General features: G+C 41.0%; 1 protein-coding gene across 1 annotated transcript; it reads left to right on the top strand.

The window, feature by feature from the left end:
• Positions 1-22,035: 22,035 nt before the first annotated feature.
• On the top strand, positions 22,036-23,826 carry LOC144891668 (protein FAM200C-like). The gene has a single exon (XM_078775343.1). It carries the CDS (start codon positions 22,036-22,038, stop codon positions 23,824-23,826), a length of 1,791 nt encoding a protein of 596 aa, XP_078631469.1.
• The last annotated feature ends 342 nt before the right edge of the window (positions 23,827-24,168 follow it).

The following is a 24,168-nucleotide window of genomic DNA, read 5'->3' as shown; positions in this document are numbered from 1 at the left end:
GTTGGTGTTTCAAAAAAGTGGATCTGGGGTGAATTAGCGGGGGTAGAAAAGATGAAGGTTTTGGATATAATAATAATACATTTATTTTATATAGCGCTTTTCAAGAAGCCCAAAGGCGCTTTGACAGAGTACAAAAAAAACAAGTGCAAAAAGACAAAAATCAACAGGTAAATAATCAAAGCAAAAGGAAGGAGAAGGAGAAGAGATAGTCAGGGGTTAAATGCTGCGGGTTAAATGTTGAATGCAGTGCTGAACAGGTGGGTCTTGAATGATGTTTTGAATGTGGTGAGTGAGGAGGAGTCTCTGATGGTGCGAGGTAGTGAGTTCCAGAGTGTGGGAGCAGCGATGGAGAAGGCCCTGTCCCCCCAGGATCTGAATTTGGTCCGGATGGGGGGGGGGGGGGTCGATAAAATCTAGATTTATGAAGTGCTGCAGAGACTGTTGTCCTTCCAGCATGTTTTCCCATCTCAGCTGGCTCAGGAGGGCCAGCTCTAGGAAGAGTCTGGGTAGTTCCATTTATTTGTAAATTACATTCCATACTCTATCCCAGAACACCGGATCCGCGAGACTAGGTTATTTTACACGTTTCGATGTTAATGGTGGGGAGATGAACAATAAGCTTGGATTGTTGTTGTTATTCCTGTTATTTTTAGATTGTGCAAATCCACATGGCCTCAACATACCCTACTCACAATAAGTTAGGGATATTGTGGGAGTGAGTTTATGTTTTTTATAGGGGTTTAGGGTTAGGGTATTGAAATCAAGAATGCTGTGTTTTTTCACACTCATTAATAACCATAGAATTAGGACCAACAACTTTTTTCAACATAATTAATACACAAAATCAACCACACCGAAGAACCTGCCAATATCCCTAACTTATTGTGAGTAGTGTATTTATCATGTTTGTGGAGATCTGCCAAATTTTTGTTTTGTATACAAAGTCAAGGCTGTTATGTCGTATCGAAGAGCTAGAACACTGAACGGATGAGGATGGAACAGGGCAAGTGGGAAACACCAACAGCATGGTTGAAGGACAAACTAGAGGGAGTCTCGAACAATAAATGGGTGTTGGGAGGAATAAGAGGTAGGGGAGCATGCATTGGGTGGACAAGATGGATACGAGGGAAATTCCCAGGAAGGAAATGCTGGACATTTGGAAGATGGGCTTGGTGTTGAGGGAGGGGGGTTAACGGGGGATAAAAAAGATCATGGTTTTCGATGGGGATTATCTGAGATGGTAGTAAGCAGCTGATTTGAAGACTTTGCAGGAGAAATGAGATTGAAGAGAATGTGGAGGTTAGCTTGACGGGGTGGGGGGGGGGGGGGGGGTCGGGGAAGGAAAGAATGAGTGGTGAGTGATTCTGAAATTTGAGAGTTTCACCAGAAATGGGTCGATGGTGAGTGTTGTGGGCCCTGCAGAAACGTGGGGGCTGGGGTGGGGGACGAAGGATGAAAAGAGAAGAGGGTACAGAAAGGAGGCAGTGGATCGGCCCATAGACTCAAGATTCTAATAATCTTGAAGACCTTGGTTTCCACAGCATGAAGCTGAGCAAGGTGTGTGGCATGGGAGCCAGCCCAGAGGAGAGAACAATACTCCATCAAGCTGTGGATTAAAGCCTTGTCGGTGGACAGAAGCTCAGGTGTGCCAGGGAAGGACTTTGTATGATGAAGGATGCCCAATCGGGGACTGGCTTTGGGGGCAAATTTGAAAGTTCAATTACAGATTTTTTTTGTCCTTCTCTCACTCTTTCTTTTCAATACGGGAATGTAGGCTCTTCCTGCCAAAATCTATATTAAAATCCTGTGAACATTTGTATGTATTTCAAAAGATTACCATCGCTGCCGCACTTGTTGCGCCCTTGTAGGTTGGTTTATTGTACACCGCTCCTTTTCTACGCCATCTCCAGAGGCTGCGTGACGTCATTGCCGGGCACCGAAGGGGGCCCGGCAATGGCGCGCCCCGAAAGGGAGTACTCAGTTTTCACTCCGGTTTCTTTCTTGTTTGTTTGCTTGTTTGTCCGGGCGATATCTCAGCCATCCTTCTGAGCTAGGAAGCTGAAATTTCGGCACAATAGTGATGATGTGCTTTGGCAAGAACTGTATTTTTTTTGCTTTTTGATTAATTAATTAATTGATTAGTTACTTAATTATTATCTGTTCATTAAGTTCTTATTTATTTCCTTTCTCTTCCGGGAATTATCTCAGGTACCTTTTGAGCTAGGAAGCTGATATTTGGACATGCCAATGACCAAGTGATTTGGCTGTGAAGGCTATTTTTGATTTATTGATTAATTAATTAATTATTTAATTATTCGATTAATAACTTAATTAATTTTAAAAAATTAAGTTACAGATGAGGATGAAACGGTGGTGGTTTAGGTATTCTTTTAGCCAATTTATTAATTATTTTATTATTATTATTTCTTTCTTTTCATGATTAATCATTTGTTTATTTTTTTTCTCATCTGGGCAATATCTCAGGTATCTTTTGAGCCAGGAAGCTGATATTTGGACACTATAATGACTAAGTGATGTCACTATAAAGGATATTTTTCATTTAGTGATTAATCAATTAATCGATTAATTATTTAATGATTAATCAATTAAATTTTTTTTGATTATTGACTTCATTTTCAAAAAGTTACAGCTTTGGATAAGGCACTAGTGGTTTGGGATGCTATTAGCCAATTGATTAAGAAAATAATGTATGATTATTAATTGTTGTTTTTAATTACGCAATGAATCAATCAATTATTGTACACCTCTCCCTCCCAATACCGTCTCTATGAGCTGCACTGCGGCATTGCCGGGCGCCTAAGGTGCCCCGGCAATGCCGCGCTGGAGGATATTAATTTATTTGGCATGGGGTCGGTGTACTTTGAATGTATCTGTATTTGTTCTGAATACTTTTTAGGGCCAGTATTAAGTGGTGGATGTTGTAGAAAGAACATTCTTTACAAGTGATCCATGTATAAAAGGAGCTGGGTATCTCCATCTGTAACCCTTTATTCTAAGGAGTTTCTGCTGTCGTCGAGCAATGTAAATGGCACCCTTGGAAAGGTAATAATCAATTTCGTTGGAACCAAAATTTGTTCGTTTGATCCCAAACTTCCTGGTTTTAAAAGCCTGTGTTTCTGGGATTGAGGAAAAAGTGGGACCTTGAGTTTCACGAAAGTGGTTCCAACAGTCTTCTATTTTAAAGTTCACAAGTATTCCCACTTGTCTTGTTGGGTTGCCCGGTGGAAGCTTGGCACAATTCTTTCAGTAAGCAGCTGGCCTGATGTTCAACTGAGGTCAGGGCAAGAATTTGTAATTTGTTCAGGTCCCCAATGATAGCTCACCTACACTTTACGGAGGACATCGCGGGATCGTTAACATCCACCAATTAATGCCGGCACAGACGGCATCTAGGCTAATGTCCACCCGAGGGACACACATTGATGAATCACCCTGCCTGTGACACACCGGGATGACAGTTTATAGTTGGGTCAGGATTCAAACCCAAGCTCGACAGCTTAGAGGTGAGTGTGCATACCTATAGGCCATCCTGCCAGCCCATAGTGGTTCCAACGATAACATTTATTATTCGACCACACAAGAGTCAATTACAACGATACAGGAAGAGCACACAAAAATAAATATAGTAATACTTCTCAAAACAATAGAAAAAATATATATATAGCTAGAACAGCTCTCGGTAGAGCGCATACCTCTCTCTACCAGGCTGATTAGTTTACGTTTTGTATCCACTGACAGGCCGGATCTGGATTCGGACCTGAACTAAAAGCTAATTGGCTTGTTCTTGTCAGCTATCCAACTCATCCACCAAGTTTTGTTATAACTCATCCACAACTTCTTGAGAGTTCATGCTCTGCATCGTTTTTGGCTCCATTTCTCAATGCTGATGGTGGTGGTGGTTCGTGTGCAGCCTGTGCTGGTTGGCTGCATCGTTTTCTGGAATCGCAGCTGTGTCACTGATGCAGTGTCCCTGTTAAAAATATATATTATTTGCAAATAGTGATCCAGATCAGGATTTGGATCTTTACCAAAATCGAATCGATTCATCCTTGTTACATTCCCAACGTCTCCACCAAATGTCATTCCAAATTTTGAGACATCCTGTTCACAGAGAGACAAACACAGTCAGGGGTGAAAACGTAACCTCCGTTCACCTTCAGTGGCGGAGCTAATGACACATAAGGAGCACACTAACAACAACAACAACAACCACAGCCAGGACAACAACAATTACGTGCTATAAAAGATCATTTGACATCATCGTTGACTATCACAGACAGTCATGCAATATGTTTGTCAAATAGAACATGCTGTCCTTTGATTAAAGCAGTCAGTGAAGCTGACAGGAGGCACGCCTAGTGACTTTTGAATAAACAGAGATGTAAATGTTTCCAAAATAAAATTAATTGGATTGTGTTTCTAGTAATGGTTTTGTATGTGCCACCTGTCCATACCTTTCATGACTGTATTGGTATTTCCCTCAGGCAGGCACTTACGGTCAGGGAATGCAGAGTTGTAATGTGGTGTTTGTCCCCTAAACCAAATTGTTACCCTTGCTCCTTGCTGTACTCCTTTCAGGGGAGGATGAGGGGCGTGATGGAGTAGGTGGAGGAGAAAGAGAAGGAGGAGCAGGAGGAGGACAAACACCTGAGAAAAAATCGACAAAAGATTGGACCTATGCTGGTATGATTTTGTTGCTTTAATACTGTTTGCTTGGCAATTGTTCTGAAATGATATTGGAGAGGAATCTGCACAAAGCATGCATCAACAGAAGATTACTTGCTGTGCAAATTACATGCCACAATGTGTAAAAATATAAAGGTAATACCCATGGCTTTAACCACGAGACCATCAATGGTCAGGCTTCTATATGATCGCTCTTTAGCCCTCAACATAGTGCATGTGTGTGCAATGTACATACATTGTGTGTGTGTGTGTGTGTGTGTGTGTACGTATTCTCAGCAATACATTAGTAAAATGTACTTTAACTAATTGGCCAATGTGTTTTGCAAAGTTCATCAACAAATCTGGGACATTGCCTACTCGTCAGGTTAGCAAGTTGCCCATTAGCAAGTCAAAGGCCTGCACGGGATTATAAACGGGGTAGGGATGGAGATGGGAAAATGGCGTTTTCTGTCATCGAGGCAGCAAGCTGGGAGCAACAATTCACATTGATCGTCACATCTGATGCAATTTAAATGTTCTAATGACAATGAGGTGCTCAATTTGAGAGTGTTTGTTCAATGTATGTACCTCTTTGATGCCTATCGGGTTCGTGATAAAAAATTGTATTGGTGTCAAAGCCAAAGACTAATTGCAAACTAGAAAGCATCTGAAAATGCAAAGCCTGTCCTCGTCCCTTTGTATTCAGACATCTTCGTTTTCTTCTTCCGTATGCTGAAAATAATGAAAAAAGTGAAAAAAAGAGGAAGAAAATTGATGATTTTATGCAGCCTTGACCTTTGACCTTCAGATAAAAAAAAACATAATCCGCTTCTAGCTTTTGATTGGTGAACCAATTCTCTGATCAAATATGCAAATTATGAAAATTTCAGGTCAAATGGATGAAAACGTATGATTTTATGCAACCTTGACCTTTGACCTTTTCATCTAAAAAAACAATCGACTCCTACCTTTTGATTAGTGAACCAATTCAGTGACCTGATATGCAAATTATTAAAATTTAGCTCAATCGGATGAAAATTGATGATTTGATTTTATGTGACGCTGACTTTTTACCTTTTGACAAAATTATTAATTTGTCTTCTCCATATTCTCATAATAAACCTTTGTTGAAATTTTGATAACAAAACTCAAATGGTAAATTTTAATTTCAGGTCGATTTGATGAAACATTGATGATTTTAGGTGACGCTGACCTTTAACCTTTTTACCTTTTGACAAAATTATTAATTTGTCTTCTCCATATTCTCATAATAAACCTTTGTTGAAATTTTGATAACAAAACTCAAATGGTAAATTTTAATTTCAGGTCGATTTGATGAAACGTTGATGATTTTAGGTGACGCTGATGTTTAACCTTTTGACCTTTTGACAAAATTATTAATTTGTCTTCTCCATATCTATATAATAATAGCGTAAGGACTCGACTTTGTTATCCCTTTTACGCCGCACCCAGTGACCCGATGCCCATGGCACTAATGGATTTACGATCTACGAACCGTGCTCTTTGTTTATCACGTACAGCCATACTCGAAAAATCTGAATTAGCCGACGTTGGGGCCCAAAAGCATCCGATTAACTGCCGATACGACGCCATCTTATGACGCCATCGTATTGGCGTCTGCTGGGCGAAGGTGAAGCGAGCCGTCCGCTGATTGGACAGTCGAGTGGTATGAACATGGGTGGTGTGAACCAAATGGTCTTTTTATTCCCTTGAACATTTTAAATTAGGATATATAAGGAAACGTCTTTATCGTCATTTTAATAAAGTTAAATGGAGTGACGTTGCGATACTCGGGGCGCGTTGCATAAATCCTCGTAACTCAGAGAGGTGTAGCAGGTCGCGAGACGTAAGGAAGCTTAAAGATAACGAGCTGAAAGACGAACGATATGTCAATCCCTTTCTACACCGAACGGCAATAAAAGTATGAGAGCGGGAAGGCATGGCCTGAGCACTTCGAGCAGAGAGGACTGATTGGACTTAACTTAAAGAGAAAAAATTGAAGCTTAACGGAAGAAGAAGATCCCATGAGCGCTCCCCTATGCCATCCATAATGGTACACTATCCATACACCACATCCTCCCTTCCGTGGATGTTCCACGGGTTTCGGCTAGTTCTCATAATAAACCTTTGTTGAAAGTTTGATGTCAAAACTCAATGGTAAATTTTAATTTCAGGTCGATTTGATGAAACATTGATGATTTTAGGTGACGCTGACGTTTAACCTTTTGACCTTTTGACAAAATTATTAATTTGTCTTCTCCATATTCTCATAATAAACCTTTGTTGAAATTTTGATGACAAAACTCAAATCGTAAATTGAAATTTCAGGTCAATTGGATGAAAATTGATGATTTTAGTTGACGCTGATCTTTGACCTTTTGACAATTATAAATTTGCCTTCTCCGGATTATCATAATAAAGCTTTGGTGAAAATGTGATGACAATATCTCAAATGGGATAATTATGTAATACGGGATAATTAATAGTACGTTTCATTCTCAATATGGTAATTAATGTTCCTCCCCCCTCTGCACAGAATGTTCTCGCATTGAGAAGATATAGTGGTCAGAGATATACATATTGGATATTGATGGTAGAAGAAAAAATTAATTTGATATATTAAATATGAAATATTCACAACGTTTTGGAGTTGAGAGCTTAAAATTCATTTTCGACACATTATTTTCTAAATTTGGACTTTGATTGATGAAAATAGTTTTATGCCACATTCGTTATTAAAATGGAAATGCGGAGATGTAGTTTGTGGATTGATATATGTTAAACTGTGTTGTGTTAAACTCAACATTATGGTGGGCACCACAGTGAGTTGATTGCTCCTGATCTCTCTAACAATGACACATTTTCCAGTATACAGATTTTTTAATTTCTGGAAACAAATTGTCTAGGCTCGTGGAAGAACTAAAAACACAGAGCAGAATAGAACAGAGAAAAATAGAACAAAAACTAGAACGGCACTCAGTAGAGAGTTGGTTGGAACCTCCGCCTGGTTGGCCATATCACTCAATGGTGAAGAATCACTTTAAAAATTATACTAGCCGGATCCGTATCCGGATCCGGATCTTCACCAAAATTGAATCGATTCGTCCTTGTCACACACACACATCTCGTTTTTTCATTTCTGTTCCTCACAATTCTATCTCTTTTATTCACACACACACACACACACACAAACACACACACACACACACACACACACACACACACACACACACACACACACACACACACACACACACACACACACACAATTAATTGTACAGTATCGGTTGTTCCTAAGCTTAAATATAAATAATTTAACGGATTGTTGTAAATGATGTTAATTTCACAACATCCCATATTCAACTTTATTTAAATTGTAAACCTCAAACATAGTTCCTCTACCTAAAGTTAGAACCTTAACCTGTAAGCAATTGACTAGTTTCCCGACTGCACGGATCATCAGCTGGGCACCGTTGGACACACACAACCTGTCCAACAAGTTTCGTCAAAATCCGTCCATAACTTTTTGAGATATCCTGCTATGTATGGTTTTTGGCCCTATCTCACAATGGTGAAGAATCACTTAAAAAGTTAAATAACCCTCATATCCGAATCTATATTCAGATCTTCACCAAACTCGAATGGAATCGTCCTTGTCAGACACCCAACCAACCGGTCCATCAAGTTTCGTCCAAATCCATCCACAACTTTTTGAGAAATCCTGCTATGTATCGTTTTTGGCCCCATCTCACAACGGTGAAGAATCACTTTAAAAATTCTAGTAGCCAGATCCGAATGTGGATCTTCACCAAAATCTAATAATTCCGTCCTTGTCACATATGCTACATCTCTGCAAAATTTCGTCCGAATCCGTTCACAAATTTTTGCGATATTGTGTTCACAAACGGACAAACAAACGGACAAAGAAACAGACAGACAGACAGACAGACAGGGGTGAAAACATAACCTCCATCTACCTTTGGTGGCAGAGGTAATAACACAGTGGAGAGTGTGGAAACAGGGAGAGGAGATAGGGAGATCTCGTTGAGAGTGAATGGCTAACGATGAGAGGGGAGGAAGTCACCAAGCAGTCATGAGAGCACGTGTGCTTGGATGTCATAGTCACTGACATTGAAATTGTCACTCTCAATGCAAAGTGTATTTAAAAATACAATTAGCACCTATTCTTAACTGCTATTGCAAAAAAATATTGTTATTTTTATTGAGTAATTTTCTAGATACCTCAACACAAATACAGAATTTTATTCACGTACATATCATGAATCCTATTGCAACATGCTATTTCAGCTGTCAGGCAAAATATTGTAGCGTGACTACCCTTGGTGAACACCTTAGGGTAGCACGGAAGGCCAAGCGAGCTTTAACTCTGAAACATTCAGTTCAAATGGCAGAGAATACACGTGGGGAAGCAAGAGGGAGGTTGAGGACCGGACGGAGCCTTACCTTGTTGATCCCAACGGCAGTCTCCAAACCCTGCAATAAATAAACTCAAATGAAAACGAATTTGAAATGTACAAAAATAACAGGTTTATTTAAATAAATACCTGTACAAAAAAAATGTGCGATAAACTAAATTCCTAAATTGGGACGTCCCCACAACAGACTTGCACACAGACAAAGGATAAAATAACGTTATATAAAATAACTGTGTGTGGTTATTTAGTGCACTTAGCTCGACTCGACCGGTGCGTCTTGTCTGAAATATTCCAGGCCCCGGGCACGCAGTCCGGACGCGGCTCCATTCTTGGCGGGAAGTTCGTTGGCACGAGTAGGCCTCAGTCCGCTCTCGTCTCACTAGGCCGCGCCCCTGGTGCGAAATAGGCTACAGCGTGAAGCGAACAGCAGGCGCGCAGCCCACTCCTCCACACCATGCTCGTCCACCCGTCCTCCGCACGGAAAACCGCAGTTCCCGAACTGCAGTTGTGCCTCTGCACGTCCACCAGCAAGATCTCGGGAGACGGCCGGTCCGATCGCTTCCTTGAGCCGAGTGCACAATGCCACCGTTCGTACAATGTTCAGGGTGAGAATGCCCAAGAGGGAATTGCGACCATTCGCTGTCGTCTCCAGCACGAGAAGGGACGCAAGAGAGAGAAACAAATACCGCCGTCCGTTGAGGCATCCAAAACGAGAAGGGAAAATCTCCGGCACTCCAACTATTTTGTACACGCCGCTCTGACGTCATCTGACGTGCTTCACCAATCAGCACATGCTTCATACCAGTCCTCCCCATCAATCAAACCCCCCTCTCAATCATTGCCCTTCTGGGAGTGGCCTCGGCCTGCCCGACCTGTGCACTTCCCAAGTCGGGGTTGTCAGTGGCAGTGCTTAATGCATGACTTCCGGTACGTTTTTATTAGGGCGCTTAAATGTGGGATTCTGGCTACGTGTCTATGGTGCGGTGCCAAAAGGGACATAGGAAATAAATTACAGAGGTATCGACATACAAGGGATAATTTACTCATAATCCCTGAGCTAGTTAACATGCCCCACTCCTCGTAATGGGGACGAAGATACACTTTCATCTGACATCCGGGCTAAACAAATTCCCTACTTATAACATGATGGTTCTTATTCTTCACGATAATCGCAGCACACTAATCTATTCAAATCTACCTGGGCTAAAGTATCCCTACCCCCACAAACGGAACAATATTCAGCTGTTGCAAGGTGTTTGTGAGAAATAATAAACAACGATAGTTGCCCAAAGTTCCACATAATTCTGTTACCTGATTCAATTGAACATCCCATGAGTACTGAGCCTTCTTGACTGCTATTTCTCAAAATATTGCCGAGCTACCGTTGTTGTTCCAGATAGTTTCACCAAAGAACGGAAGTTCGTTTCTCTGGTGTGACATGCCAGGTATATTCTTGAGAAAAATGCCAGGGGAATAGGAAAGGCCCCCTTATATAAGGGTAAGTGCAATGTGGGAAATTATCTAAAAGAAGGGACATTCCATAGCTTGTAGAAAATGCCAAACAATACAAAATAAGGGGCATTCAAAATTCTCATGTGCATGCTGGACTACCCTTGTGTTCTGAGGAGGAACCAAGTAATGCTCAAGAAAAGTTCATACAAAGGGGCACCACTTTGATTCATACACCTGCATGAAAAAGTAAATGTATTTTATTTGCCAGATGTAGGGTGCCCCTTTTCTATTCCCCTGGCATTTTACCCAAGAATGTCCCTTCTTTCCTAAAGTTTGCCACTTTGCACATCCCATACAAAGGGGCCTTTTCTATGCCACTGGCATTTTTCACAAGACACATTTTAAATACGAACAAAATGCATTTGCTCATGTCACAAGACTTTATTAAAGACGATATAAAAAACATGAAAAAGTAAGGGGAAAGTATATTCAACCTAGACAGGATTCTGATCTCACAATCCCCCGTTTGGGAGTCTGATGCCTTATCCATTAGGCCATTCGCCCACACGTTGGAATATATGTTTTAAATGTTTTAAAGCGGTATAAAGTGTATATATATACAGTATATATATATCTTACGAAAATTCACCAAATGTCTGTTCGTCTGTCTGTCCATCCGTCTGTCTGTCTGTACATCCATCTGTCTGTCTGTCCGTCCGTCCGTTCCCAGGTACCGCAAAAACGCCTGAACCGATCGCAACGAAATTTTGGGTGGCTATTCCTTGGACCCCCTGGAGTAAAATAGGCTTTATTGTTTTTCCAATTTCAGCTTTGGTCTCCAGCATCTTCAGGTTTGGACTCCCGCCTAACGTTATTGTCCCGGGTACCGCAAAAACGGCTGCACCAATCGCAACAATACACCTCCATGCCCATGGGATTCCTACGGGTGAGCCCACGAGAATATATAATATACCAGAAGAAGCCGAGAAACGTATATTCAGTCCCCATGTTAAAGTTGCATACAGAGAAACATTCCCACATAAAGGGAGCGGTGCTTTGCGCCTCCCTTTGATTATTCAAGTCGATATAAAAAAAAACAAGACGATATATAAAAGACTTCACAAAGTAAGAAGATAAAAAGTACTCAACCCAGATGGGACTTGAACCTACACTCCCCAGTTTGGGAGTCTCATGTCTTATCCATTCGGCCATTAACCCAGCACATTAAATTTGGGTAATAATATTATAAAGTGTGTGTATATATATATATATATATATATATATATATATATATATATATATATATATATATATACATATATATATATATAAGTTCAAAACACACCTGGTCACAAGTGTGCCGCACTGACCGGGTCCTCAGTTGAGGTCCTCAGCATCATCCCGTTTCAGCCCTTCAACCTCAATACGGTCAGCTAAGGTGGGACAGCAGGGGCACATACACATCCACATGCAGCAACTACACCTGGATGCGTACATACCCTCACCCCAGCCAGTGCGAATGCAGATTCCAACAACAACAACACCTCCGCATCCAGAATCCACAGCACCAAACAAACATGGTGGAACACTCAAACACCCACCTTTATACCCTTCACCACTCACCAAAAAAACACACCAGATCATTCATACACACATCCACACACATACACACACAACACCAACCAACCACCTACCCTTACAATACCAACATGCACCACTCATGCAAACATGCAAAACCATTCATGCAAAACCACATCCACTCATGACCCACTCCTGCAACACACACAAACACACACACACACACACACACACACACACACACACACACACACACACACACACCTCCATTTCTATTCCGTAACCTCAACCTACACCGTTCGACGTGCCTCCATAAACTTCCTCCAAATCCAAAATGAGCCTTTCAAGGCAACCTGGGCCACCTTGTCACACATCCTCCTTCTTTCTGTCCCACACACTCCAAGCCGAGCAAGAAATGCAGAAAAGGAATTGCCAATATACCCTCGACACCCCCACCTCAAATGGCTGACATGAAACTCGCCAACCCTTCTCCCGGCACTCTGCCTCCAGCTCACTGTACTTTCCTCTCTTCCTCTTGTGCACCTCCTCCATGTTCTCTTCCCAAGGTACAGACAATTCCCTAAGATGACCTGTCTTGTTGCACCTGACCAAATGGCAATGTCAGGCCGCAACCTTGTCACACAGATCTCCTCAGGGAATACCAATTATATATATATATATATATATATATATATATATATATATATATATATATATATATATATAGATATATAGATACCAATTATATATATATATAGATATATCGATATATATATATATATATATAGATATCGATTATATAAAATATGTAAATATTTATATATATTTATTTATTTATTTATGTATATATATATATACATATATGTATATATATATATATATATGTATATGTATATGTATGTATATTTACATATATGTATGTATATATATTGTTACAGACGCGGCTTTTGGATGTTATTTTACCGAGCGGTGGTGTATTTAACCGCGTCCGAACAGTTACTCCCCGATTAGAACCCGATTCCACCCGAACGTTGACTAATCGCGCTACAGATATTCAATTGGGAAACCTCTAAAGCGACCGAAAGAGAAGAAGAGAGAAGAAAGACAGAGTTTGGAGGAAGAACAGATTTATTATACACACACAAGCAATATTTTAGAGCGACCAATATTATTTACAGCAATAGATGGAAAAGAGCAGTCACACAGTGCATTGTTAACTTATTCTATTTCATTTACTTAATCCCCAAGACAAACGAGTAGGACAGGACGTTCACACTCACACGGTGGATATTGCAGGCAGGTAATGGCTCGAGGTTGATTGCTTGAGAGGAAGGCAAGGTCGGAGGCAGCAGCTTTCAACCCCTCGCGGTTTTGGCGGGAAAACCTCCGTCGCGTATCCGCGGCCGTCACACCTGCTCCTCTTCCTGGGGTGGAGCCGTCTCCCTCCGTTCAGCGCGTCTCTCCAACGACAGGGGATATTGCAGGCAGGTAGGTAGGTAGGGCTTGCGGTGGATTGCGCTCCTCTTCCAGGTCATCCCCCAGCGTATCTCTCAAGGCCTCTCCTTAAAGCAGTTCCTTACATTTGCTTTTATCACCTCCGGCGGAATTAAGCCGCCGGCTCCGAGGGCACGCCTACCGGGTCACTCACCGCGGTGTTGATTGGCTGTTAGGGCCGGTTCACTCCTGCCCTCTTCTGACGAGGTGGAGACACGCCTTTCTTCTCCAACCTTACCTCGTGGCCAATGGTGGTTGAAGAGAAAAACCGACCAAAATGCGGAAGGCAAATGGAAGGGAGGTTTTGGGGAAATTGGAAGGGCCTACGCTTATTTTGTTTGATACAATGCAAAGTCAATCTAGTGGAAAACACATACTTAGCCTACATGGAATAAGGAAATACACTATTTAAAAGATATATCGTGACCTGCGTGTATGTTCTATGAAATTAATTAGGAGGACGGCTGCGACCATTATTTACATTACCAGGATGTTACCATACCAAAACCATACTCTTCACATCCGTTACCCTTCCTCCAAAATTGTTACACTCCTCAAAACCCGTTACACTTCTCAAAATCGTTACAATATATATATATATATATATATATATATATATATACATACATATAATATGCTAACCCCCGCTCTTGGTTAACCCCCGCTCTAGCAAGGAAAATGGCCTTAAAATGCATGTTGTTGTTGTTGTTGTATGTATATATATATATATATATATATATATATATATATATATATATATATATATAATGTATATATGTGTATATATATATATTTTTTTATTTTATTTTATTATATATATATATATATATTTATATATATTTAATTGTAAAGCAAAAACTATGGCACTTTGGTGGAATTTGTTTCGAAAGGCATTAACTAGACCTATTGAAATAAATAAATAAAATAAATGAATTATTATTATTATTTGCCGATGTATATTGGAAGTTTCAACTAGTTTCAATGTATAGCCCTTAAGATATGAGCGCCAACACATTTTGGGCGGACGGACGGAGGGACGGACAGACACCAACGTGATTTCGAGGGTTTTCTAAATATAACTCACGAATGCATAAACGGACGTTGCTGAAATTTGGAACATATTACCTCAACGTACAAAGCATTTACTTTTGAAATTTGCTGCCAATTTCGTCCAGTAGAAGCCGAGAAACATATTTTTAGTCCCCATGTAAAAGCTGCATGCAGAGAAAGGATCCTTTATATAAAGGGAGGGGTGCTTTGCGCCTCCCTTTGATGATACAAAGTTGACAATCCACTGAAATTGCATGTTTAGCAAGGAAAAACACTTAGCAGCGTATTTGAAAAATATACTGTCGAATATCGCACATTTGCAAGCTCGTGATAGACGGTCAACTTGTCGTCCACTTTATTAGGTTTTATTCAGATTAATTCCTTTCCACCTGGTGACGAAGCAATTCAGAATTCACTAAACAACTGAACTTGTCTGTCAGTAATTGAGATGCATCTGCTATTAAGATTATCTTATTCGGAAATGTCTGCATTTGAACCTTGAACTTTCCCCTGGGCAGCTATCAACAAACATATATTATGAGAATATGGAGAAAATAATGAAAAATTGGGTCAAGATGTGAAAGGACAAAGTCATTTGTCACTATAAATAGCCCGAGTCCCACCTACCGCAGGGCGTCAAGCATGAGACGTCTCAGTTTTTTTTTCAATCTCTTCCGTGTTTTGTTTATTTACCATTGAGCTTCATTGTGGGTTTTTTTTTTTTAAACCAAATGAGCTTTTCTCATCAAATCTTCAACACACCTTTATTATGAGAATATGGAGAACAAGAATTCACAAAATGTACAATAAAAAAAAAAAAACAGTCGTCTTTTTCACCGAGGTTAGTTTGAGTAAAAGAGAACATGGACGGGCTTTGCATTTTGAGATGTTTTTTTAGTTTAACCTGAAATATTGAATGTAATATTGACAAATCGTTCTTGCAATTATTCTTCCCCTGTTTAGTTGATATAAATGTTTTCCACCTGTTCCCCGCTGCTCTATAATCCAAAGCCGTGTCGTTAAAAAAAAACCCAATAACAGCCACGCAATTGCATGCTTGAACACGGAACTTTATTGGCACTTCAACTTGGTGGTTCGGGTGGATTTGTGGGGTTTTATTGCATTGGTGATGAATTTTAATTGGTCCTACAATTGTGATTCACCTGCTTCATGAGAGAGATTCTGGAACTTTCTTGGTAATTGGAATCTCAGACTGTCTTGCATTTTGCACTTATTGACAATTGCATTATCATAATCGCATGTGTTGTGGAGTTCAGTTGTGCTTATACTTTTATATTATTATATTATATTTTTTGTCCACAAAGATTGAATTAGCCACTGTATAGAAGCGGCGTTGCAATTTATGAAGAAGAAGAAATTCCGATGGCATGCGAACGATATTGGGAAACATATCGATGGCAGAAATATTTTTCTTCATATCGGTAACCATCAATATAGTTCCTGTCCATCATTTGAATATGTACATGTATGTGCGATGTGTTATGGGCCGTTTTTCATTAAAAAAAAAATGTTGGAATAGCTGTCTGTGTCGGATAAAGTTGGCATCTGTGACCGGGAAGTGCAATGAGGTTACCCCACATTTGGCTGGGGCCTTATCCCCAGAAGCTGGTGTGTAAAAGAAGCCCTGAAATGCAATGAGCATAATTTAAGCCCGACCAGTACAATTGACTTGTAATGGGTTCTCTAAGAAAGTGAAATCATTTGTAATTTCTTCGATATATTAACTTGGCAGTCTTGAAACATTATGCAGTTTCAGATTACCACCGAGATTAATATCAGCATTCCTAATACTTACAAGTTATGTTTCCACTCCATGGCAGAAACACCGTGATATTACTTCTCTTGGTATATGTCTAAACGACACAGTTGCCACATGAATGATGATTATCCATCAATTACATACTATCAAATACTACTTTTTGAGATCAACTGCTATCAACAAGAACCCAAGAATAGTGCTCAAAATCCAATACAGTGCTTGTTGTCGCTTCATGAGATACGAGGATAACTAGCACCAGCAGCGGAAGGTAAGTTCTACAGCCTTTGTGTGGGTTCCAATTAAATTTACTTTAACCTAATTTTAATATTTACTGTCTGAGAAGATGTCTTTCTCTATATTTTATTGTATATATTTGTTAAGCCCATTGGTGGTTCTGGTGTGTGCGTGTGTGTGTGTGTGTGTGTGTGTGTGTGTGTGTGTGTGTGTGTGTGTGTGTCGGTCTGTCCTGGACATAACCTTTTTTTTTTCTTTTTTTTTTACCATTTGAGCTTTTGTCATCAAATCTTCAACAAACCTTTATTATGAGAATATGGAGACACAAATATGAATAAAATGTACAATATTCTTTAACTGTCGTTTTAGTCCAGTTTAGTTTGAGTACAAAGCGGACGTGAACGGGCTTTGCATTTCGAGATGCTTTCTAGTTAACCATTTAGATTTGTACTGAAAGTGACTCTGTTACATCACCTTTGAAAAGAAAATTGCTCTCATTCCCAGAAAAAAAAATCTGATTTTATTAATTTTTCTTGCAACCGAATGTAGTCTACTTGAATGCATCAATATCAGAATAACATGAAAAGTCAGCAACAGAACATGAGTCTACCTGACCTCTATTAAGAGCAGTGCGATGCAGCCGAGGTTGTTTTATATTTCCTTCTGATCTTGACTTGCACCCACTGTTCTACTGCAGTTTCAATTCGTTCCCAGGATTCCAGAACCTCATGTAGAAATCGGCCTGAAATTCCTTCGTTCTGGTGATCTGTTCCTGGCCTTTCTGGCTACAAATGTATTCATAATTTGCGATGATATCTGCTTCGAGTGGAGTGAAACTGAATTATCAGATGAGTTCGTCTTGCAGACGAATCTGCAAAACAGAAGTTAGGCAGACGTCACGTAAAAACCGCATGATCATTTGACTCTTCATGACTGCACGCCTTCAATCATAGCTTGGGTAGACAACAAACATCAACACATAAGCAAATCTCATCAATTTCTCCCGTATAATTGCAAAAATTTCAAATTTCTGTCGTATTCTGCAGTGAATGGCCTGTTCTGTGCTGTCCACGTTCTGGAGTGAATTCCCTGCAAATTTCATGAAATCCAAAATCCTGGAATTCCAACCGTTGCAACATGCATGCAATCCATCAACATCACCAATCTAATGAATCCAGGCCCAGCACCCCCCAAAACACCCACAACTGGTTTCTGACAAGTTTCTTCATTGTACACCACTCCTTTCATATTCGATTCCCAGTTGCTGCATGATGTCATCGTCTGGCACGGAAGGGGGTCCGGTGATGGCGCGCGCTGAAAGGAAGTACTCAGTTTTCACTCCGGTTTCTTTCTTTCTTTCTTTCTTGTTTGTTTGTTTTTCCGGGCAATATCTCAGCCATCCTTTGAGCTAGGAAGCTGAAATTTTGGCACAATAGTGAGAATGTGCTATGGCAAAAACTGTATTTTTATTTTTTGATTAATCAATTAATTGATTAATTACTTAATTATTATCGATTTATTAATCACTTATTTATTTTCTTTCTCATCTGGGCATTATCTCAGGCACCTTTTGAGTTAGGAAGCTGATATTTGGATATGAAGGTGAACAAGTGATTTGGCTATAGAGGATATTTTTGATTTATTGATTAATCAATTAATCTATTAATTATTTCTTTTTTGTTTAATTAATTATTAATTAATTTTCAAAAAGTTACAGCTTCGGATGAAACACTGGTGGTTTAGGTATGCTATTAGCCAATTGACTAATAATTTAATTATTTTACCATTATTATTTATTTATTTTCATTATTAATCACTTATTTATTTTCTTTCTCATCTGGGCATTATCTCTGTCACCTTTTGAGCTCGGAAGCTGATATTTGGACATAGCAATGACCAAGTGATTCGGCTGTAAAGGGTGTTTTTTCTTTATTGATTAATCATTTAATCAATTAGTTATTTAATTATTCGATTGATGGCTAAATTAATTACATTTTTTAAAGTTCCAGATTCGGATGAAACGGTGGTGGTTTAGGTATTCTATTAGCCAATTGACTAATAATTTAATTATTTTACCATTATTATTTATTTGTTTTCCTTATTAATTATTTATTTATTTTCTTTCTCATCTGGGTAATATCTCAAGCACCTTTTTTCCTAGAAAGCTGATATTTGGACATGACAGTGAACAAGTGATTTGGCTTTAAAGGATATTTTTTATTTATTGATTAATCAATTAATCGAAAAATTATTTCTTCTTTGTTTAATAAATTTTTTATTAATTTTCAAAAAGTTACAGCTTCGGATTAAACACTGGTGGTTTAGGTATGCTATTCTCCATTTATTAAGAAATTAATTATTTTACGATTATTATCTATTTATTTAATTATGCAATTAATCAATCAATTATTGTACACATCTCCCTCCCAATACTGTCTCTATGTGCTGCAAGGCGATATCGCCGGGCACCTTAGGCACTCCGGAAATGTCGCGCGCTGGAGGATATGTTATTTATTTGGCATGGGGGCTGTGTACTTTGAATGTATCTGTACTTGTTTAAGGCTACTTGTTGATCTGAAAATTTAATAACGTAGTCTTGAACTTAACTCATCTGATGTTTGATTGAAAAACCCCAAACAAATTCAACAGCAAAGTTTGAAACACTGGTGTCTTTGACCCCCATGACTTGATGGTTTGTAACAACTTCGTTCAGTGGTGCAGTCTGCTGTGAAATTTACCATTGCCGACTTCTGGGATCATGTCTTTTACCGCCCGTCACAAAACAGTGCAAGCAGTTTGCACAGAGTGATACATCATGGCCATTGCACTTTGCTGCTCGATGGGGATATTGCTCAAATGCTATTATATCAACTATTTGGTTCATTTTTACCTTCCTTTATCTGAATGAATGGTAATTTTGGCACAAATCCTGAGTTAAATTTTAAATGTTGTTCTCACATTTGACACTTTGGAAGTAGCCGGCAATAGACTGATTTACAGCCAGCCACCAAAACTCTGATAATGTCCCCATTCTAATGAAAACTCTGTTATATGTACATATTAGCGTATGTTCAGAAGAAATATCGCAGAGCTAACCAACATACAGAGTTACCTGACAAATTTTGAAACAAACAGGAAAGAACAGAGTCGGCGTGGGACTGTCTCATTCATGATCCACACACTTCATTAGGCCCATGTTCTTGTTCTGGCACGCTGTGGCTGTTTTATATCCAGATTGCAACTCGTTTCTGGCCAAATGCCAAACCACACAATTTTTGAAATGCACTCAAACTGCACACCACCCAGAGTTCCCGGAAAAGAGGGTGAAGCAATGCGGTGCGCTCTCAGGAGTACCCGAGCAAGGAAATATTCCCACAACTGATCACGAGCATCCATGCAGGACCAGATCACACAATTTGCAATCCAAGAGTGAAAAGATGAACAGTTATGATGGCGTGGCATTGGTCTAGCTGGCTCACATAATTTCTGGTCTTGCAGTTGTGACTTGTTTTCTTGTGTGTGTGTGTGTGTGTGTGTGTGTGTGTGTGTGTGTGTGTGTGTGTGTGTGTGTGTGTGTGTGTGTGTGTGTGCAATATTTGTGTACATATGTAAAATAATAAAATATTAATCCCATCACCTTTAAAGATAATGTTATGCCATCTTTCTAAACTCATGCCTCCCCCTATATGCTATGTGGTGGGATCTGTTTACCTTACCCATCATGGTAGTTTTACACCTTCCCTTTAGCTTCTGCTAATCTGATTCGTACGGACCATGTCACACGACACCGGTGTATGTCTCGTCGTTTTACATGTCGTTCGAGGTGCTTTAACTCTTTACAAACTTCCAAGCTTATTTGTCTGATAAAATCACAATCATTGGTTAAAACAGTCAAAGGAATGGAAAACGGCTTGCCAAAACAACCAGGTGATGCTAGGTGACATCTCTAGTCAGCATAAAATGTCTTGATGGCACGATTTCGTTTTGGTATGAAGTAGCGCATCCTCAACATGATTTTTGTTTAGCTATGAGTTCTCATCATTGCATGTGATCCGGCCATGATTTGGACCTCAGGTGAACCCTCATCCTTAGACACCAGACCAAATAGAAATTGGCAATTGCAAACTCTCCAACAAGGCCACACTCACCCATAACTTGTGCATGCTCGTTCAAAAATTGTACGACCTGCGTGCCAGCACAATCTATCGTATACAACACCCAGGGAAGCCAGGAATGAGGATGAAGCAATGCGGTGCTCCCCGAGAAGTACATGATCAGGGAAATGTTCATGACATCATTCATCTGCACCCATATAATGTCAGCTCATGCCAAATGCGATCTACGAAACATTTATGACAGAGTATTGTTGTAACAATCGAAAAACTCCTTGCATTGGCGCATGACCAGAAATGAGGTGTGATCTGGATCCAAACTAAATAATGATGAGTCTTTAATGGCCACAGTTATTCTCACCTTGCTCGTGGAGTCAGCTCGGGGAAAGATTTTCGCCCAAGTCTTATACAAACCGGCTGGCCCAGCCTGACCTTCGACTAAGTAAGTTCGAGCAGGATTTTGGAATTTGGCCAGGCTACCGGCAATACCTTATCCACTCCACGTGAAGCTTTTCCCAAGACTTAAGGATATGTTCCATTCTTCTTCTTCTTCTTCTTTGTTTGTATACAGCATAAGGTTGCGAGATAGCATCATTGGCTGAGGGTGCGGCTGTGCCGGGTGTAGGACATTTCCCCCCCCCCCCCCTGTCAATTTCCCCCCCTGTCATATTCCCCCCTGTCATATTCCCCCCTGGACATATTCCCTCCCCGGACACATTCCGCCCCCTGACATATTCCCCCCCCCCTGTCATATTCCCCCCTGGACATATTCCCCCCCCCCCCCGTCACATTCCCCCCATGACATATTCCCCCCCCCCTGTCACATTCCCCCCTGGACATATTCCCTCCCCGGACACATTCGCCCCCTGACATATCCCCCCCCCCCCCCCCATCATATTCCCCCTCGCATATATGAAACTTTACCACCAGTAAATTTATCGCATTATATTAGTTTTCTTTCAGGGGCATTTAGAAGTTGAATAGACTATAACAGGGGTTCCCTAACTGGGGTGCATGAACCCCCAGGGGGTGCGTGAGTCCATCCCAGGGGGTTCGTGAGACGTTTCTGAAAGTCAAAACTAGAGTACTTTTTGTTGAAATAAAATCTGATATATCATATAATTTATATCAACATCATATATATATATATATATATATATATATTTTTCACAATTTCAGACCGCAATCCATGATGTCTAAGAAGCGCAAATACGATGATTCGTACATCAAGTGGGGGTTCATGAAGTTTGTGGAGAAGGATGGGACTGAACGTCCGCAATGCGTTCTGTGTTACAAAGTGCTGGCGGAGGCGTCGATGAAGCCATCGAAGCTAAAAGCCCACCTCGCCAGCACCCATCCGACTCATCAGAATGACTCTGAAGACGTGTTCCGAAGCAAGAAAGCTCGCTTCATGGCGAAGGGTAGCTTGACTCGGCACGGGTTCCAACCGTCGACGAAGCCTATCCTTGAAGCCTCCTACGAAGTAGCGCTCCTCATTGCAAAAGACAAAAAGGCTCATACGAGTAGTGAAACGCTTGTAAAGCCCTGTGCCGTGGTGATGGCGAACTTGGTTTGCGGACCCGAGGAGGCCAAGAAACTCAAGAGTGTTCCCCTGTGCAACAACACCATCAAGCGCAGAATTGAAGACATGTCAAAGGATATTGTGGCTCAGGTCACACAAGAACTCCGGGAATCGCGCTGCCGTTTCAGCTTGCAACTCGACGAATCCACCGACATAGCGAGCTGCAGTCAATTGCTGGTTTTTGCACGCTACTTGGCGGGATTTGCTGTGAAGGAAGAGTTCCTGTTCTGTTCTCCTCTCAAAACAACAACCAAATCGGTGGACATTATGAATATCGTGAACCATTTCATGGAAGAAAACGGCATCGAGTGGACGAAGCTCGGATCGTTGTGTACGGATGGGGCCCCGGCGATGATGGGAAAGCGATCCGGGTTCGTTGCGCTGGTGAAAGACAAGTGCCCCGACGTCATCGTGACACACTATGTGCTCCATCGCCACGCCCTTGCGACCAAGACGCTCCCCAAGGAGCTCGGTGATGCAATGGCTATCGTTGTCACAGCAGTGAACTTCATCCGTGCTCGGGCTCTCAACCACCTCCTCTTCCAGGTCTTCTGTGAAGACATCGGTGCTGCATACACTCATCTTCTGTACTACACTGAGGTGCGTTGGCTATCCCGGGGCCAAATTCTGAACCGCGTCCTCCAGCTGCGTCAGGAGATTGAAATTTTCCTGCGTGAGAAAGGCAACGACTCGGCAGACTACTTCGGCGACCCTGTCTTCGTCGCGAGGCTTGCGTACATCAGCGACATTTTCGGGCACCTTAATGCTCTCAACATATCACGTCAAGGGACCAGCCTCACGATCGTCGAAGCAGCGGCACGGATCAACTCGCTTCGAGAAAAGCTGCGGCTTTGGAGCAACCGCATGGAGAAGCGGTCATTCGTCAACTTCCCGGAGCTCGCTCAAATCCTCGCGGATGACGATGCTCAGAATGATTTCTGCTCCACGCTTGTCGTCGACATCAAGGGTCATCTGAAGTCTCTGTCTGACAGTTTTGATGGATACTTTCCGAATCTGTCGGTCGATCCGTGGATACAGGATCCTTTCACGATTCTAATGGACGACATCGACGACGACAACGAGCTCAAGGATGATCTGATCGAGCTGAAGGCCTCTGGCCGCCTGAAGATGCAGTTCTCCACCGTCGCCAGTCCCTCGGAGTTTTGGGCAAGCAACTACGAGGCCTTCCCCAATCTAGCGGCGAAAGCGCTCCGAATGACACTGCCTTTCGTCACGACCTACCTCTGCGAAGCCAGGTTATCCGCGTTGGTCGTCATGAAAACAAAGCTGCGGGCACGCCTTGACGTCGGCCCTGACATGAGGGTGACCCTCTCCAAGACAGCTCCGAGGATCAAACGCCTCGTAGAGGAAAAACAGGAGCATCCGTCTCATCGTGTGTGATGGGTGATCGATGCGTGATACAATTCGTGATCTGATCTTGAAGTTTCCGAATAAATATTTGTTCATCTCTTGGTTTTTTTCATTACAATATTACACTATGAACTTGATCTTTTACGAAGCACTGTTATGCGTATTATAGTATAATAATAACTCAGATCGTGTCTCGAAAAGTTGGGGGTTCGTGGACACCTCTGACATCCACAGGGGGTTCGTGGGGGGATAAAGTTAGGGAAACACTAGACTATAACTAACTAGCGGGGATAAATTGGTTGATATAGGTCTGATTTAAAACGGATAATTTTCACGGGTACTGGTACACTGGAGGAGATGTGTGGATTATAA

Source organism: Myxine glutinosa, chromosome 4 (assembly GCF_964187855.1).
Source record: "Myxine glutinosa chromosome 4, kmMyxGlut1.1, whole genome shotgun sequence".
Taxonomy (NCBI): Eukaryota; Metazoa; Chordata; class Myxini; order Myxiniformes; family Myxinidae; genus Myxine; species Myxine glutinosa.
The sequence above is the reverse complement of the archived record's forward strand: the minus strand, read 5'-3'. Positions and strand labels throughout refer to the sequence as shown.